This window comes from Mustela nivalis (assembly GCF_964662115.1).
Source record: "Mustela nivalis genome assembly, chromosome: 14".
Lineage (NCBI taxonomy): Eukaryota > Metazoa > Chordata > Mammalia > Carnivora > Mustelidae > Mustela > Mustela nivalis.
Genome location: NC_139033.1, coordinates 80,950,985 through 80,969,637, shown reverse-complemented (window position 1 = coordinate 80,969,637; position 18,653 = coordinate 80,950,985). Strand labels below are relative to the sequence as shown.

Below are 18,653 nucleotides of genomic sequence, written 5' to 3'. Positions count from 1 at the left end.
CGTGGTGTCGTGCCCCTAGTCTTCAGGAGCAGCTGAGCGCATGCATTGAGGGCTTTGCGTGGGCCAGAGGGGCACAAGGGTGCGCAGGTCCATCCAGGGCTAGGTGCAGAGACCTTGGAGGGAATTAGAAGCAGCCGTCCCAGTGCTTTAGGTGTGCCTTTACCAATGGACACAGGGTGAGAAGTGGGGTCCTGCCAAAAGAGAGTTAAGGTGCCAGTGGTGACAGCTCCCCTGGGGGAGACACGTGCACTCTCCAGAGGCGGAGCCAGGCAGGCAGCCCGCTAGTCAAGACTCTCCAGGGGGCCACCTCCTTCACACTGGGGAGAAAACCTCCGACACAGGGCTTGCTTCAGGCAAAACTCCAAAGTTGCTGGGGGTGGGGGGTGGGTGGCTGAGCCTTCCAGGGTAGCGCTGGGGCGCAGCCCAGCGCCCACGTGGGACCCCGTGCAGGGCCTAGAGGGAAGCAAAGACTGCAGCTGTCCCGGTGCCGAGGAAACGCCGCGGGGTCAGCCTCCTCCCCTCTCCCGTCCTCAGCCGGACTTCTGGTCACCACCCCGTACCTACCAGCGCCCCAGCAACGGCCAGCCTCGGTTTTAGGGCCTGTAAAATGGTCTCATAGTAACCCTGACTTCGCAGCCAGCCGGGCCTCAAAATGCGGCTCTGGTCTTTTCTTTGCTCCCCAGGCAGAGGTGAGGACGGCGCCCCCGAGAAGGCGGACCCCGGGCGGCTTCCGACGGCCGGACCTTCGGCCCTCCCGGTCCCGCGCAGGCCGGCGCCCCGCCAGGCCTCTTACCTCGCGGTCATGGAGGCGCGGCCGGCAGGGGGAGCGAGGCGGAAGGGAACCGTGGCCGGCCAGGTGAGGGAGAAAGGCTTCCCGCGGGCGGCGGCGCGGCGTGCGCGTGCGGGACCGGGTGTGCGGGGCGCGGGCCGGCGGGCCGGCGCGCTCCTCCGGGCTGCCGGGGCTGGAGCCGGGGCCGGGGCCGGAGCCGGGGCGGCGGCGAGCGCGCGGGCGGGTTGCGGGGCGGTGGAGCGCAGCGCGAGAGAGGGCGGTGCGCGCCCCAGGAGGGACGGAGGGTGGTTCCGAGAGGCTCAGCCGGGGTGGGCGGGGGAGGCAGCGACTCCGCCGCGGGCTGGAGGCTCGGGAGGCCTGGCGCTTCGAGCGCTTCGGTCCCCTCCAAGTCGAGGGCTCCAGGAGGGTCCGGGCACTGAGCAGCGGGGTCGGGGGTTCTGCAGTCGCGCGGGTGAGTATCGGTCGCGGGTGGAAAGGGGTCGACCACGCGACGACGGAGCGGCCCGGGTGAGATCCCTCACCTCTTCCCGGCGCCCTTTTCCTTGACCAGGGTTTGCCCACCCCACAGAGTCATCTGCTCCTGCACTCTCACCCTCCCAGCCCGGCCCGGCCGGTTCCAGTTCCGGCAGGAAGGGGTTAATGAGGGGTTGGGGGGATCATGCGCTAGCCTCCACCACCTCAGTCCGGGAGGGCCAAGGGCCTCAGGACGGTGCCCTCGTGGCCCAGCCAGGAAGCCCCAGGGCTTTTCACTTTCACTTCTCCCTTCTCAGTATTGGTGTCACCCCTTCCACTCCACATCTGGCCATTGCCCTTAGGTATGTGCCCAGATACACACGGGAGGCTTCCCAGGTGCACAGGACACAATCACTAGCATCACAGCTTGCATCCCAGATAATGCACAACCACACACAGGAGCCCCTCCCAGACCCCCCTACACACACACACACACACACACACACACACACACACACGGGCCCGCACACTCAGCCAGCGCTGCCCATAGCCTCTTTGGGCTTGGACTGCCAGCATGAGGTACTCCTGGTGACACTGCCCCGTGTGCCTTTCTGGGTGTTAACTGCCAGCAGTGGGCACGTCTCGTGGGACACTGCCACGACCTGGCCACACTGATGTCCCCTCCCAGCTGGGCTTTCCCCTCCCACAGCTTTTCCTGGGGTCCTGAAGGCAGTGGGCTGCCCTTCTCCGGGAAGAGGAAGAGGGACTTTAAGCCCTGCTGGTTCCACATCTCACTCCCCTCCGGCCCTACCCATAGGTCCCATAGGTCAGTGTCACTGTCACAGCCCCCAAATAGCCACTCAGGGCTGAAGGCACGCTCTGGCAACAGCTTCCCTTTCCTTCCACACTCCACAACTACAGCCGCAACCAAGGAGGCAGGTAGGGGAACTCATGGCACAGGAAGTCACACATACCACACCCCAGTCATATACCCACATGCTCCCGCACGCGTGGCACTCACTGCCTCATGCTCTTTTCTGGTCCTCAGGTCCAGAGGCCAGTCCCTTCCTACTGGAGCGTACTCCCCAGTCCTGGGTTCCTGAGCCTTCCCCACGTCTACCCAGCACCCTCTCCAGCCTGGGGTCCGAGGCTTGGGCATTATAAAAGCCCTGGAAGAGGGCCCCTGCCTCCCACCCCCATCCTAGGCAAGGGAGGTGCAAAGGCCTACAACATGGTTGCAGGCTGAGAAGCTTTAGAAACAGAGGCCCCCGGACTGCCAGAGCCTCAGTGAAGGGCCAGAAAGGCTCCTGGGAGGCTGAGAGACTTAATGCTTTGCTGGGGACACTCTGGGCTACGAAGCCGTGGATGCCTTGAACTCGTCAGCAAAGGCCTCAGGGGCAGTAGGTGAGGGAAGACGCAGGCCAATTAGGCCCTTAGTGTCCTGAATGCCTGGGCCTAGAAGCCTTGAGGCCTTAGGGTGGGCCTTGCCTCACTCTGCTGGGCCTGGCTGGACACCAAGCCAGCAGGGCCTTTCCAGGTGGGCAGGGTAGGTGGCAGGGTTCAGCATATAACCCGGACCCAGTGGCCTGAAGTCCTCCGACGTGTCCTCGGCTCCCTGGGCCGGTGCAGGCCCCGCCCCCGGCCCTCCCTGCGCCCGGCCGGTGCGCGGGGAGGTCGGAGGAGCGGGCACTGCCCACCCTCCGGATGTATAAGCGTCCTGGCCAGAGGCGGGTGGTGCGCGCGCGGGTGCGCGTGACACTCGGGCTCCCGGGCTGCGCGGCCTGGGCGGCGTCCCTCTGCTCGGGGTCCCCAACCACAACAGTGAGCCGGCTGAAGGGGGTTGGGGGGGCGTTCGCTGGGCTGGGTCCTGTTCCGCCGCGCTGAGGGACGGACGACGCCACAGCTCTGGGGTTGTCCGCCCGTGGCCAGTGCTGGGAGCCCGAACTGCCCTCTCCCCACCCAGGTGCAGGGGCAACCAGGGAGGAGGAGGCTGGAGGGGCGGAGGGCAGGGGCATGGCTGAAACCAGGCGGCCCCACGGTGATCCATCCGTGTCTGCCTGACACTGGCTGAGGCTGGGCGCTCCCCGTGTAGCTGCTTCCACTCAGGGGCTGTGGAACTCGACAGTGGCTTCGCCGGACAGAGGGAGCACTGGCCTCGGTGGGAACAGTGGGATGTTTGAAGGGCGCTGGTCACGGAGGTCCCTGGGAGCAGAGGCCAGGGGCAGGGAGCTTGAAAAACAGAAGGGCCCCAGGCTCCCAGGGCGCTCCACCCATCTGGGCCCCTCCACTGCCACCATCCCGGAGTGGGGGGCCGTGACGCCATAATCCCCTGGGCCCAGGGCCGGAGGCTGTGAGTGGCACCGCAGGCCCCCGCCCCCGGGTCCCGTGGGCTGGGCCGGCCTCGGTGCGCCTGGGTGCACGCAGTCGGAGGCGGCGCCGGCCAGGCCGCCCGGGCGCCTATGGACGCGCGGAGCCCGCTGTCTCCCCGGGCCAGCGCGTTCAGCATCGCCTCTCTGGTTGCAGCAGAGGCCGCAGAGCGCACCGTTTGCCTGGGCCCCCGGTCCTCCGACCAGGCGAAGCTTCGCCGGCTGTTGGGATCCCCGGCCGGGATGCACTTCAGCACCGTCACCAGAGATATGGAAGGTGAGCCGCCCCGCTGTGTCTGTAGGGACCCGCCCGCCAGACCCCCTGCCACTGCTGCCGTGGGGCCAAAGCAAAGAGTGTTGGCAGGGCCCGAACACAGAGTAGGTGGAGGGAGCCCTGGCAGAGGGGGCTCCAGACTTCCAGCAACTCTGGAGTAGAGAAGAAGGGCAGGCATCCTGCCCAAAGCCTGTGCACCCTCCAGCCTGGGGTCCCAGCTGTAGAGCCCCACAAGCAGGAGACTCAGGCCCAGAATAGAACTTAGTGGAAGACAAGAGACAGGAGAGGAGGACTCGAGAAAGGTGGCAGCTGGGGCCGCAAGCTGGGAGAGGCAGAGGAAAGGTGGCAGGAGAGGAGAGTGTCATAGAGTCTGGGAACGGGGAAAACGAGAGAGAGAAAGTGGTGAGGACAGCGGGAGGAGAAGAAATTGAGAAGAGAGAAAACTCCAAAGGAAGGTCGGAAAAGTGAGAAAGGTGAAAAAGAAACAGAATGAGAACGAAAAAGAAGAAAGTGAAGGGAAATTTAAGGTAGAAAATAAAGTCATAAAAGAGGGGGGAAAGCTTGAGAAAATCTCCAGTTTTTATTTTGTTAAGAAAAAAAAAAAAGAGGAAAAAACCCCTGAATAACAGGAAAAGACCTACAGAAATAAGAGGCAAAAGGCAGACTGGAAAGAAAGACGAAGTGATGAAAAATGAAGTGGAAAGAAAGGAGAAGGGCAGAACTGGAGAAAGAAAGAGGCAAAAAATAAAACAGAAATAAAGAGAAACGAAAGAGATAGTAGAAGAAGGAAAGAGGATTAGGAGGGAAATTTTCATCGAGGAAGACAAAGGTAAAGAAATAACAAATTGGAAAAAGAGCCTGGAGAGAGAAAGGAGAAATGCAACGCGGGAGGGCGGCAGAGCGAGGGGCGGCGGACGGCCCGGCGCTCTGGGGAGCCGGTCCGGGCGGTCGGGGGGCCCGGGCCGAGCGAGCCGCGGCGGGCGGGCTGGGGGCCGGGGAGGGGGGAAGGAGCGGGGGAGGGGCGAGAGACGGGGGAGGGGAGGGAGGCCATTGTCTCGGCGCTGGGGGGGGGCGCGGGGCGGGGCGGGGCGGGGCGCCTCCTCGGGGCCGGCCCGCGGTGTAGGGCGGCGCGGCCCGGGGCGCAGCGCAGCGCAGCGCCCGCCACTCGGCCCGGGGCGCGGGGCAGCGCTCACCTCGGCGGCGGCGGGGTGGCGGCGGCGGCGGCGGCCCGCGGGTCATGATCTCCGCCGTGTCCAGCCCGTGGCTCACTCAGCTCTCGCACTTCTGCGACGTTGCAGCCTTCACGGCCAGCAGCCTGAGCAGCCTGGGGGCCGCGGGGGGCTTCCCGGGCGCCGCGTCGCCGGGCGCCGACCCGTACGGCCCGCGCGAGCCCCCGCCGCCGCGCTACGACCCGTGCGCCGCCGCCGCCCCCGGCGCCCCGGGCCCGCCGCCGCACGCCTACCCGTTCGCGCCGGCCGCCGGGGCCGCCACCAGCGCCGCCGCCGAGCCCGAGGGCCCCGGGGCCAGCTGCGCGGCCGCCGCCAAGGCGCCAGTGAAGAAGAACGCGAAGGTGGCCAGCGTGAGTGTGCAGCTGGAGATGAAGGCGCTGTGGGACGAATTCAATCAGCTGGGCACCGAGATGATCGTCACCAAGGCCGGCAGGTCAGGGTGCCCCCCTCACTGCCCGCGACCCTCCCCACGTGGTCCCGGGCTCGGGCAGCGCGCCTCGGTCCGATCCACGCGAGTGGGGCCGACAAGCGGGGTGGGGGCGCGGCCCCGCCACCTGCGGACCCCTCTAGGCGCGAGCTGGCTCTCGGTTCTCTGCGGTCCCGGCTCCGGCGACAGCCGCCCAGCGTACGGAGCTGGGCCAGGGGACGGCGCGGGCAGCCTCGGAAGGCCGGTGGAGAGAAGCCCGGCGGACCGGCTTGCTCCTCATGCAGCCCCAAGGCGCCCGCCGCCGGAAGCCCAGGGCCGGCTCGGAGCACACGGGGCTAGAGGGTTAGGCAGCTGCCCCTGAGCGGCGTCGCCAGCCAGCCGGCTTCCAGCGGATCCCACCTCAAAGGAAATTCACGTCTTTAGTTCCCCAGTTCAGTCTACACGGGTTAGATAAAGCGGAGCAGCTGGACAATTGTCTGCAAAAGTTTAGGAGAAAGTTAAGACCCTTAAAAACAGTAGGGTCCCTCCCCTGGAAGTTGCTACCCAGTTTCCTCACCCAGTTTTCTCGGGCCTAAATTTCGGGTGATTGTGGGGCCTGGCTCTGCTGCTGGGGCTCACCGCCTTCCAATTGGCCTGTATTTGCTCTAAGCGCCCAGAGAGAAGGGGAACAAGTTTTGCGATGCAACCTATTTGACCAGCAGACAAAGGCGGGTGCCGGGCTGTGTCTAATGTACACACGGAGACACCAGCTCTTCGAACACACAGCCAAGGGGAGCTCAGGGCCTGTTTGCAGAGCCTTCTCATGGTTTCTGTTTCCCTCCCGAGGCTGTCCTCCCTGGGGATCCTGGGGCCTGTGCTCAGCTTCAGCTCTGTGGGTCTTCTGCAGGCCCTCCTTACTGTCCCATGAGGATGGCACCCCAGCCTCTGGCCCGGTCCAGCCCAGCAAGGGCCGTGGTGGTGGCCAGGCTTCATCCCAGAAACCAGCATTCTGTAGCACCCACCAGCCTGCAGAGTAGAGGGTCGTAGGCCTGACTAGGAGGCCCAGCTCCATGGCCTCTGTTTTCTGCCCACTGCCTGCACGAGTTACCTATGAAGGGAAGTCGTAGGAAGGGGAGGCAGGAGCCAAGCCTCATGCTGTCCTCCAGGGCCCAGGGGCTGGCCTACAGTCGTGGCCCATCCAGGAGCTGTGGAATGTCCTTTCAAGAGCCTGGATGGGTCATAGAGTCAGAGTCCAGGGGAGGGGAGAGTTAGGTGACCACAAGGGCACAAGCCCAAATTCTCCCAGAGTAGCTGAGTCGGGGTGGGGGGGTTATAGTGGGGGATTGGGATTTGTGTGTATACCTGAGGAAAGTAGGGAGACTCCACCACTGGGCCAGAGACAGGGCCTAAGAGTTGGGGCTGTGGGCTTTGAGGCCTCAGCCTTGCTGGAGGGACTGGGGAGCAGCCGCAGACCCAGCCGAAAGGGCGACTGGGACTCCTGGGAGCCACACAGAGGGCCCCGGTTTCACTTTGTTCCAGCCGGGAGCTTACATCCGTCGCTTAGATAGAGCTGGGGGAGGCTCTGTGGAGGATTGAGACTCTCTGGGACCGAGTCTGGGGAGTCTTGCTAAGCGGGTACTGCCGACTGTGGCTAGCTCTAGACCGGACAGCTGAGAATTAGAAAATGAGAGGCCGGCTCTGTACAGGCAAATGTGGCAGAAGCAGCCATAGACCATGCTGGGGCACCGCGGAGACTCAGCTCTAGTGCTTCGTGAGCCATTTTTGGGTCTCTAAAAAGGGGGCAGGGGGCTGCCCTGCCACTCCTCTTGCCCTTGGCTGGGCAGGGGGCCTAGCTGGGTTAGAGTAGCTGAGGGAGAGGAGAGGAGGTGGACAGGTCCGGCCGCTGAACTCAGCGGCCAGCAGGAAGCTACCGGTCCAGGGTTGGTCAAGGTGGGGCAGCCCTGCCTTCCCCCACCCGAGGTGACCGGAGGCCTCGCTGCCCCCCAGGCGCATGTTCCCCACGTTTCAAGTGAAGCTCTTTGGCATGGACCCCATGGCCGACTACATGCTCCTCATGGACTTCGTTCCAGTGGACGACAAGCGCTACCGGTGAGCGCCCAGCAGGACCTGGGAGGGTGCCCTGGGAAGCGGCTGCTGCCTGCCTGCTGTTGCCTCTGAGGGCGGCCCATGAGGACATAAGGGACCAAGGAGTCTCGGCACCTGCCCGGCTGTCCCACCGGCTCCCCTTGACCTGCTTCCTCCCCAGCCCTGTCAGACCCACGACCTGAAAGCCCCACCCCCAGTGGCTCTTGGGAACTCCCCTCAGGAGGTCCCCAGGGCTGGGCTCCTCCACGGGGCCTACAGCCTGAGACAGCTTCCCCGCCCCTGGCCACTAGGCCCCTCGCACACAGCCCCTGCCCTTTTTCTCATCTTCTCCCACGAGGTGAGCTTGGGGTACCTTGTCCCCTTCCCCCATCCCCCGGGAACGCTGGGCCCTGGAGCCGAGCAGGAAAGGTGGGGTGGCCGCCAGAGATTATGCAGGGCGGGCCTCAGCTGCCCGGACAATTAACAGCAATTAATAAAAAGACTGTGGTCCACCCTATGCCCGAGGCCGCCGGCGCCGCCAAATCCGGGCCGTGCAGGGGCCACTCGGAGACCTCCAGGAGGCCCAGAGCGGGCAGACCCGCATGCAGCGAAATGTGGAAATGTGGCGCCCAGAGCCCAGCCTCCTCCTTCGGTGCCGGGCTTCCTGCAGCCTTTCGTGTGTTGGGACGGAGGGAGTTTTCAGTTTTCTTCACAAACCCCTCGGAAATGCTCCCAGTACATGTGGCAGCTGAAGGCTCCATTTCACTGACAATGGGGAAACTCATCAGAGGCACTTTTGGGGTTCACTCAGCAAGGCCCTCTTGGTTGAGCCCACGTAGCATGACCCCCTGTTCCGGTGCTGCCCCAGGTATGCCTTCCACAGCTCCTCCTGGCTGGTGGCCGGGAAGGCGGACCCTGCCACACCAGGCCGCGTACACTACCACCCTGACTCGCCTGCCAAAGGTGCCCAGTGGATGAAGCAAATTGTGTCCTTCGACAAGCTCAAGCTGACCAACAACCTGCTGGATGACAACGGCCATGTGAGCGGTCCCCCTGCACCTCCCCAGGCTCTCCCCCAGTGGGGGGCCTCCAGAGTCCCTGTTGGCCAGAGCTTGGGCAGGTTGGGGTGTGAATGAGGGACAGGCTGAGGAGAGTAGGCCCTTCTGGGTTAGGGGCTCACAGGCCTGGTGGCCCTCAGGCCTGGGAGAGGGTGTCACCTTGCTTCCTTCGCTCCACTCCTGATGTTTTGCTGGAAGTTTTTTAACTGGAAAGGATGGGGCTGTGTGTAGGGGTAGTGGTCGGTGGCTTTGCAGAATCCAGGCAGATGATGCTGCTTGCCTGCTGGGCTGAGCTCTGGCCTGCAGCTGCCTACCATCCACCCACCCACCTACCCACCTTAGGCCAGAAGTAGTTCTCTCTGGGACCTAGGCAAAGAAGATCGAAACCCTGATCTTTGGCCATTTGGAGTGTCTTTCCTGGTGGTCCCAGCTGATTGCAGTCTCCGCTTGAGCCCCGTGGCCCGACCTCATCTGGGGAGTTCAGAGTTTTGTCCAGGTTCTCTGGGGAGTTCGTGGCCTATGAACTTTCGCCCATTTCCTAGTTCCAAACCTGCCACCTTATCTTCCAGATTATTCTCAACTCCATGCACAGATACCAGCCCCGCTTTCACGTTGTCTATGTGGACCCACGCAAAGACAGTGAAAAATATGCTGAGGAGAACTTTAAAACCTTTGTGTTTGAGGAGACTCGCTTCACTGCGGTCACTGCGTACCAGAACCATCGGGTGAGGCCCAGGGGATGGGCACATTCAATAGTTTTGGGTCGCAATTTCCAGTTGCCTGGGGGACAGAGGTTTGGACCCAAAGGTTGTAGGTCCTGGTGGAACCCAACACCCATGAATTCCCACCCATAAGGGCCTCAGAAAACGTCCTCCCCTCTGCCGCCCGCTGGCCCAGCCTCCTATCAGCTTGACCTCTCCAGCAGCAACTGTCACTGCGGCCTGAAAGTTTGTTTTCCAAACCATTCCGGAAACTCCCCATCAGGGGCCTGATCCACGGTTTACCCAAATTCCTAGGGCACCCCCCCACACACACACACATTGAAGGGTGGGCGGTGGAGGTGACCACATTCTCATCCCACCCAGGAACACAGGGGTCTACATCCTAATCACTTGGGGCCACAAAGGGGTTCTTTAGCGAGAAAGGAGCTTCCCCATTTGGCAGGACAGAGGGACAACCTCAGTGAGGGATTTAACTGTGGGGAGGTTCTCGTCCCGGGAGGATAAAAGGGCCCTTGTGAGGGGGGCTCCTCCAAGCCACCCTACCGGGGTGCCCCCACCCCTAGCGCAGGGGCTCTAGCCACTTGCTCAATGCCCGCCGGCCCCTTCCCTCATTTCCCGCCCTGCAGATCACGCAGCTCAAGATCGCCAGCAACCCTTTCGCCAAAGGCTTCCGAGATTGCGATCCGGAGGACTGGTGAGTGTCCTCTGAGGAGCCGGTAACTGCTCCGGAGCCTAGCGGGGGCGCCCTCCTGACCCGCTGCCCTTTTCCCTCTCCGCAGGCCCAGGAACCACCGGCCCGGCGCGCTGCCGCTTATGAGCGCCTTCGCGCGCTCGCGGAACCCGGTGGCCTCCCCCACGCAGCCCAACGGCGCAGAGAAAGGTAGGGCCAGGGTCGGGGGATCCGGGCCGTGGCCCTGCGCGCGCTCCGCCCCGGGTAGACGGCCGAGCCTGGTCTCGCCCGCGCCGCAGGGGCGCTCGCGGCCTTCGCGCCGGTTGCACAACGGCGGTGGCGGCGGGCAAGCGCGCACTCGCCCGCCCGGCCCGACGGCTGCGCCCCGCCCGCCCCGCCTGCCGCCCGCGGAGGGGCGCGGGCCCCTGGGAGGGCCCGGGTCTCCCGCAGATTCGGCGAGAAGGGGTGGGGAGCTCCCGAGTGCGGGCTGGCGCCTCCTCCCCGCCAGGAGCGGCGGGGCGCTCGCGGGTCCCCTCTGCGGTCCTGACCCGGCGCGCTCACCCCTCGGCCCTCTCCGCAGACGCGGCCGAGGCACGGCGAGAATTCGAGCGCGACGCGGGCGGACCGGCCGTCCTCGGGGACCCGGCGCACCCGCCGCAGCTGCTAGCACGGGTGCTGAGCCCCGCACTGCCCGGGGCCGGCGGCGCCGGCGGCCTCGTCCCGCTGCCCGGTGCGCCCGGAGGCCGACCCAGCCCTCCGCACCCCGAGCTGCGCCTGGAGGCGCCCGGCGCGTCCGAGCCGCTGCACCACCACCCCTATAAGTACCCGGCGGCTGCCTACGACCATTACCTCGGGGCCAAGAGTCGGCCGACGCCCTACCCGCTGCCAGGCCTGCGGGGCCACGGCTACCACCCGCACGCGCACGCGCACCCGCACCACCACCACCCCGCCGTGAGCCCGGCGGCCGCCGCCGCTGCCGCTGCCGCCGCTGCCGCCGCCGCCGCCGCCAACATGTACTCGTCGGCCGGGGCCGCGCCACCCGGCTCCTACGACTACTGCCCCAGATAATGCGGGCGTCCGCCGGCTGCTTCCTCGCCCGGGGTCCCCGCACAGCCCCGAGGGCCGTCGGGGTCCCCGTCCACCCAGCCCCAAGGGCCGTCCAAGAACATGTTCCTTCAGCCCGGGAGCCAGTGCGGGTCTCCCCTTCCCCAGCCTCGAAGCCATCGGGGTCCTCCACTCTCTAGCCCCAAGGCTGTCGAAGGATCTGGTTCTCCAGTCCTGGGAACCACCGCGGGTCTCTCCCCAGCCCGGAGGGCCACGGGGTCCGCGCCCGCCAGTGCCAAAGCGCCCGGTCAGCGGCGGAAGGAAGTGATATTTATTGTTCTCCGCGAGACCGCGTCGCCCCCTACCCCCAACCCCCGGCCCGGCCGGCAGTTGCAGTGTAGACGACCCGAGAGCCCGTCTGCAGGCGGTGTAGATACGTGTAGATATTTGTAGATACTGTAGATACCGCGCCGGCGCCGACTTGATAAAGGTTTCGCCTCTTTTGGAAGTTGCCTGCGTGTCCATTTATTTGTGTCCAGTTAGACCTCACGGAGGATGTCGGGGAGAGCGTCTCCGGTCGACTCGGGGGCTTCGGGGTCTCCCCAGCTCCAGTCCCACAAGCCGAAGCGAAGCGGGTGTCCCTACAGTGCCTTCCGAGCGCCTCCTCCCGGCCCGCTCCAGAGCCTCTTCCCGGCCACGCCTCTCTCCGTCCTCTCCCCGCCCCCTCTGCCGTGGCCCCATCCGGGTTCGTTCCCAGGGTCTCCTTCAGCCCTGCCCGCCCGCTCCCCGCCCCCACTTCCACCTTGCAGCTTCATCCCATCCTCCCCGAGGCCAAACGGACTGGGGCTCCGCCCCAGCCCCAGGTGCGCAGAGGGCCCTTTTGCTTAACTCTGACAGGCAGGCAGTTGTCCCTCCTCTGGGATTTAGGCGGGCAGCCCTGGCCTGTTTTCAGAACCAATGTCTGTCCTGGGGGCTTTTCCACCGGAGCGGGAAATAACCATCGCGGCAGGACACTGTCCGTTGGGGGCTGGGAAGGGGAGAAGTTCTGACTGATGGCAGAAAGACAAAAACAGGCAGTTCTGCTGTTCTAGCATTTCCCCTGGCTGGCCCTAGCCCAGGCCCGCGTTTTCCCCTGTTTATTGACTTTGCTCCCTGTGAATGTCCCCACGGAGTGACCTGGGCAGGGGGCACAATGACAGTGGTCATGAGTCATCTTGAAACCTGTCTATGAAGCATTTTTCCCAGGCCAGGTGGTGAGGGACCGCTCCCCATTAACTCAACACCAGGGATGGGGCCAGAGGAACCCTTTGATCCCTCCCTTCCTGAGTCCAGGCAGGAAAAGCTGACAACCGGTCAACGTCAAGGCTGCTAATTTGGACACAAGATGGACGGGAAATGCAAGTGGCTGAGGTTCTATCCCCTTTCTGTGTCTGTCCCAGGATGTCTGTGGCAGTTGCTGCCACATGACAGTGGCCACCTCTCCCCAGCCCGGCCAAGCATTTCCCCATGTCTATCCTAGATGGGACACTTTCTTCCCTGGATGTGTTCACCCCGGTGGCATGAGGTGACCCAAGACTTAGGAGTTGGACAGCAGGAAGCATTTCCATGAGGCAGGTCTATGAAGGGAGGGGGGTGACTAGGCTGCTGAGGAGTGAGCCCTGGAGCCAGGGTCCGCCAAAGCTTCAGAGTCCATCTAGTGCCAGGGCGTGAAGACTTGTTTGGGTGGCCAGTGGGCTGGCCAGTGGCCAGTGGTCTGTAGACATGGCTTCAGGGACTCATAGGGGCAGCTCTGGACGTCCATCCCCTATGGGCATAACCCCTCACTGCAGACCTCCCCCTGGGTGAGCCACACACGCACCATTGGACTCCCCACTCGTGCAGCCTGTTTCCCATTTGTACCACAAATGCACCCTGCATTCTTGTCTGGGGAAGCCTGCAGGAATGATGGGCTGTGGCCCACAGAGCTAGTCTCCCCTGCAGGGGCTGGCCTCCGCTCCCAGGCACCCTCTTCCTCTTTATACTTTACATTCTGCCATAGAGAGGGTCAGGGATTGAGAACCACAGTTGGAAAGGTCTCTGTTTTGGTTCTGTTTAAAGCTATAGGGAGCGGAAGCTCCCATCTGAACTGACAATGGGGCCGGGCATTTGCAGCGGGAGGGTGCCGGTGAGCACACGGTCCCGGTCCCCGGTGTGCGGCTTGCCAGCTCCCGCATATGCACCCGCTCCAAGTCATCACCCACTCGAGATGGAAAGCTGCTGCTGCTGTCCAACACGGTGGCTGCTGGCTGTGGCAGGCTGCTTCCATGTTAATGAACAAAAATAGAATAAAATGAAACATTCAGTTCCTCCCTGGGTGCATTCTGAGTGCTAGACAGCACAGAAGCGGCAGGTCTGCTCTCTCGACGCTACAGGTGAGGGCTCCCCTACACTGGGGAACAGCCCCTCATGCAGGCATGGTTTTCTCTCCTCTGCCCCCATAGATGAGTTTGCCTTCCTTAAGAACTGCCCATAGATGAGATTGTGCCACAGGACACCCAGGCTGGCTGCTTTCCTCTCTGGGGTGTTGCAAGGCTCACCACGCTGCCGCCCACCCAGCGGTTCTCACTGCTGACCAGCGTCCAGTTTCCTGCGAGGGACACTTGGTGGCTTTAAGTTGGATGCTGTAAGACTCGGTGCTGCAGGTGGGACTGGTCCCTCCGGGCAGGCATGCAACAGCTCAGTAGGCTGCGTCATCCACCTTCCATCCTGGGGAGGCGGTGAGGAAAGGGTGGCTCGGGCCCCTCATTTCAGAAAGGCACTAGGGCCACTTTTAGTCACTCATTCCTGACATGGGCACCCTGTGAGCTCTCCCAGGGCTGTCGCCACTGCCTGCTGTGTGGGGCTTACATTCCCTGGGGCAACTACCCCAGACTGTCCTTGACTTCCCTGTAAAGCCACTGTCCTGGCAGCTTCTATGTCCTTGCTTTGGGCTCCTCTGTGGATGCACCTGGCCTGCCACTTCCATGAGGCACCGTGCTGCGCTGTGTGGGGGCTCTGGGCCCCTCCGACCTGCTTCCTTGTGGGCTCTCCCCTCAGAGTCTTGCTCTGGATTCCTCAGTTGGCCCAGAGGTCCTATTCTGCTCCCTTCACCTGTCTCCAGGTGTCCAGTTACTAGGACTCAAGAGGACAAGAGCTTGGATTAGAAGGGACCTCGGAGATGGTTCCAGGGACCCTCGACTCCTTAACCCTCGAAGCCCTTCAAAAAACAATGGCTGTCCCACAAGGGAAACAGGTTAACTCTTGACTAAGTAGAGGAGGGGTGGAGCCTCTCTATTCCCCTCTTCATCCCTCTGGGTGCCCTATAAGGGACCTAGGGAAGCCAAGGACCCTGGAGTGTGGTGCAGGATCCCCTCCCCCCCACCAGCAGCCCAGCTTGCTCTTGTGAGAGGAGAAGACCAAACCGGAGCCGCAGGTGCTGCCTTCCTCCAGTCCAGAGCCTCTGTCTTCGATGTAAACACTCCAGCTCCTAGGAAGGCTTGGGACATGCAGCCTCTGACAAACCCACCCCCCACAGGGTCTCTTCCGCAGGCTCACGGCCAGGGCAGGGGTGCTCTGGGATGGGAGGCCCCCCGTCCATACCGCCACTAAGTAAAGCTGGCAGCACCATGCAGCTCTCCTGAGACCAGGAGATAGTGTCCCAGACAAGCATGTCGGGTGAGCTGTAGGGCACAGGCAGTTGTGGGCACAGGTCCCCGATGAGAGGCCTCCTGGAGGGGCTGGTGACATGATGTCCTGCGCAGGGAAGCATCTGGGGGGCAGAGCAGTACACTGAGATTCTGCCGTGGGATGAGGGGAGTCTGTTTGGTGGAACCTCAAGCCAGGAGTTGCAGAGGAAAAGAAAGCCTGGTTGGGGGGTGGGGAGGAGTGCCTCAGCCACCCCTCTCCCTCTGGCGGGGGAAGTCCACAGAGTGTGTGGGACCCGTATGACGAAGGGTGGGTGAGCGCGAGGCACTGCTCTCCAGGTGTGCTGTAGATCAAAGCAGTTGTGCACGCTAGAGAATTCCATGGGGCCACAGTTGCTAGGGGGTGCAGTGCAAAGCCGGCACAGCCCCGGGGAGCCACGTGCAGGCAGATGGAGGGAGGATGGGGGCCCGTGGTGCTCCTTCTAGGACAAAAGGAACCCCTTCAGTGACAGCAGGAGTGTGGCCTCCCCTGGAGCTGGGTGCCAGGGAGACCCTACCTCCCAGCGGCCACAGGCCCTGTGCCTGTTTTCCCTTCATGCTGGGCACTGACCCCTGCCCCATGGGAGCAGTGTTAAGTCTCAGAGGCCCGTGTAAGCAGCGGAGACAAGCCTCTCATCCTCTGTGTGGGTTCCAATGAGGCTGTGCCGTCTCACAGGTCCCCGGGTGAGGGCAGGGCCAGGCTTCTCCATTTGGGCGCATCTGATGCCTCTGTACAAACCTGATCCCCACGTGCCTCCCTCACCCCCAAGCCTGCCTCTGTACCGTGACATGAGCGGGGTGGGGGGAGGCATGACATGGCCGCACATGCAACCTGGCCCTGGGAGGGGAGGCTGGGGTAATTCCTTGGGCTGCCCCACATGTTTTCTGTATTTGAAAAAACACACAAATCTCATCTTCGATTCGATTCCCTACGCTGCTTGTTGTGCTCCTTCAAACCAGATGGGTTCACAAGCTGAGACTTTGCAGTCTCGGCACTTCTGCTTTACCCTCGCCAGGTCTGTGTGTTGGGAACAGAACTGAAGGTATATTGGGAAAAGCAGCCCCCATGGGGGAGAAGCTTGGGTCTTCATACCGGTAATTAAGTTATCTTCTTAATTATAAAGAGGAATGACATTGCCTACATCCTTTATCTCTCAGCTTTCAGCTGCGTCAAGTCAGAGCCTAACCCTCTGCCTCCGCGGCCGCCACCCATGTGTTGCCCCCAGCTCACAGGAGCAGCCCTGACTGCTAAGACCTGTGCTGGGGACACGTGAGGGTCTGGGTCCCCGCTCCTGGTTGTGCCACCAAGGAAAAGGCCTTCTCATCAGTTTGTGACCCCCTTCGACGGAAACACCATCCTGACTTTCTCCTGCTGCTGGGGTGCCCTCCAGTTTCCAGCTCTTGTCCACACAGCTGTCTCATCCCAGTGAGAATTTAAGTTTCCAGAAGAACGAAATCCTATCACATGCGCACCCAGAAAATAATTTATGATGAATGAAAAACTTGTTGAAACCACAAGAGAGGGGCACCTGGGTGGCTCAGTCGGTTGGGTGTCTGCCTTCGGCTTGGGTCGTGATCTCATGCTCCCGGGATTGAGCCCATGTCAGGCTCCCTACTCCTCGGGGAGTCTGCTTCTCCCTCTCCCTCCTCACCCTTGCTCATGCTCTGTCTCTCTCAAATAAACAAATTTTAAAAATCAATCAATCAATCAATCAATCAACCACGAGAGACTTCATACCCATTACGATGGCTGCTATGAACACACACTCACACACACACAGATAACAGAACACATGTGGGTGAAGATGCAGAGAATTTGGGACCCTCATGCGTTGTTGGTGGGAGTGTAAAACGGTGCAGCTGCTGTGGAAAACAGAATGGAGGTCCCTCAAAAAAGTAAGACTAAAACTACGTAGGACCCAGTAGTTCCACTCTGGGTGTAGATTCCTGCAGAACTGAAAGCAGGGACTTTACTTACACACTTTACACCTGTGTCCGTAGCCGTATCAGTCACAAGAGCAGGGTACAAGCAGACCAAGGGTCATCAGCTAACTCATGGATAAAAACAGACTGATGGGGGCGCCTGGGTGGCTCAGTGGGTTAAAGCCTCTGCCTTCGGCTCAGGTCATGATCTCAGGGTCCTGGGATCGAGCCCCACATTGGGCTCTCTGCTCGGCAGGGAGGCTGCTTCTTCCCTCTCTCTCTGCCTGCCTCTCTGACTACTTGTGATCTCTCTCTATCAAATAAATAAATAAAATATTTTAAATTTTTTTTTTATTTTTAAAGATTTTATTTATTTGACAGAGATCACAAGTAGGCAGAGAGGCAGGCAGAGAGAGAGAGGGAAGGAAGCAGGCTTCCCGCCGAGCAGAGAGCCTGATGCGGGGCTCCATCCCAGGACCCTGGGATCATAACCTGAGCCGAAGGCAGAGGCTTTAACCCACTGAGCCACCCAGGCGCCCCCCAAAAATAATTTAAAACAATGGACTGATGAATGGACAAAAATATGGGATGGCCATACAGTGGCACCCTATGGGGTCATAAAAAGGAAGGAGATTCTGACGTGCTTTGCGACGAGGATGGACCTTGGGGACATTATACTTGATGAAACAAGACAGACACAAACTATAGGAGTCCACTGACATGAGATACCCTAGAAGAGTCAGATCTATGGAGACAGAAGGTATCAGAGGGGGATGCAAGGGGCTGGGGGAGGAGGGAATGGAGGGGTCCTGTTTAGTGGGGACAGAGTTGTATTTAGATAACAACGCTCTGGAGGTGGATGCTGGGGATGGTTGTTCAACACCGTGAATGTGTTAAATGCCACTGAACTGGACACTTGAAACGGCTAAAATGGCGAATTTGTATCTTTCACGTATGCTTATACGTATTTAACAATTAAAGAAAGGCTGGGGTACCTGGGTGGCTCAGTCAGTCAAACGTCTGCCTTTGGCTCAGGTCACAATCCCACGGTCCCAGGATCAAGTCCTGGATGGTTCTCCCTGCTCAGTGGGGAGTCTGCTTCTCCCTCTCTGTCCACGTGCCACTCCCCCTGCTTATGCTCTCTGTCAAATAAATAAATAAAATCTTAAAAAACAAAAACAAAAAAACGAAGAAAGCCTGGACTATCCATAATCCACAAGAGCTGTTCTGTTCATCTAGGATTGACTGAGTCCCAACCTGTCTCTAAACCAGGGTTTTTTAACATGGAAATTTCATTCTGCGGGGCCATTGGGCCGTGCCTGCCCAGAGACACTCTGGATGTCTCCTTTGGAGGCACTTTCTGGTGCAAAGGACAGTCCCAGCACAGAATGATTGTGCCCAGACATCACAGAGTCACAAGCCCCAAGTATTTGGAGCCCCACATAGCTGTGCAGCAGCTAGACCAGTGAGCGTTCCTCCTGGTTGGAGCTGCTCTCTTGGTGCTTCTTGCCCCAGGCTGAGTCCACCCCAGGCTCTTTCTACAAGCTTCTCTGGTGTCCAGGGACCCAGACTCAGCCATGAGGCAGGCTGTCCAGCCCACCAGCCTGAGCGGTGTGTCTTAAACCCTGGGGATTGCTGGTGACTGCCCTGGGTGTGGGGTTTAGGACCCCTGGAAGATGCTTCTCCAAGCACTTGAGCCCTGGCCAGTCCAGCTAGTTCCTGTGCCCCTCTTTTGTTGGTATAGCTTTATTTAGGTGTCCCGACTCTCCAGGAGGGCCACTTAGCTCTGGGAGGGCCCCCACCAGCCCTCTCTCTCTTTTGGAGGAGGCAAAGGTGTGGTGTGAGATAGGGAGCATGGAGTGACATGTTCACCCGGTCACCTGTCAAAGTGGCGGCCACACAGTATTGGTTGAGATACAGCTTCTGCTCTAG

At 61.5% G+C, this 18,653-nt stretch overlaps 1 protein-coding gene across 10 annotated transcripts; it reads left to right on the top strand.

Moving 5' to 3' along the window:
* The first annotated feature begins 711 nt into the window (after nucleotides 1–711).
* On the top strand, nucleotides 712–11,605 carry TBX1 (T-box transcription factor 1). 10 transcript variants are annotated; one of them, XM_082697504.1, is made up of 9 exons: nucleotides 712–856; nucleotides 3,770–3,886; nucleotides 5,182–5,545; nucleotides 7,526–7,627; nucleotides 8,472–8,643; nucleotides 9,231–9,386; nucleotides 10,010–10,077; nucleotides 10,163–10,263; nucleotides 10,634–11,605. In XM_082697504.1, exons 2-9 carry the CDS (start codon nucleotides 3,853–3,855, stop codon nucleotides 11,119–11,121), a joined length of 1,485 nt encoding a protein of 494 aa, XP_082553630.1. In that variant the 5' UTR covers nucleotides 712–856; nucleotides 3,770–3,852; the 3' UTR covers nucleotides 11,122–11,605. The 10 variants fall into 10 exon arrangements, with proteins under 10 accessions (XP_082553630.1, XP_082553629.1, XP_082553628.1 ...); XM_082697503.1 differs by having other exon boundaries at nucleotides 3,767–3,886; XM_082697502.1 differs by lacking the exon at nucleotides 712–856 and adding an exon at nucleotides 1,116–1,241 and having other exon boundaries at nucleotides 3,767–3,886.
* The last annotated feature ends 7,048 nt before the right edge of the window (nucleotides 11,606–18,653 follow it).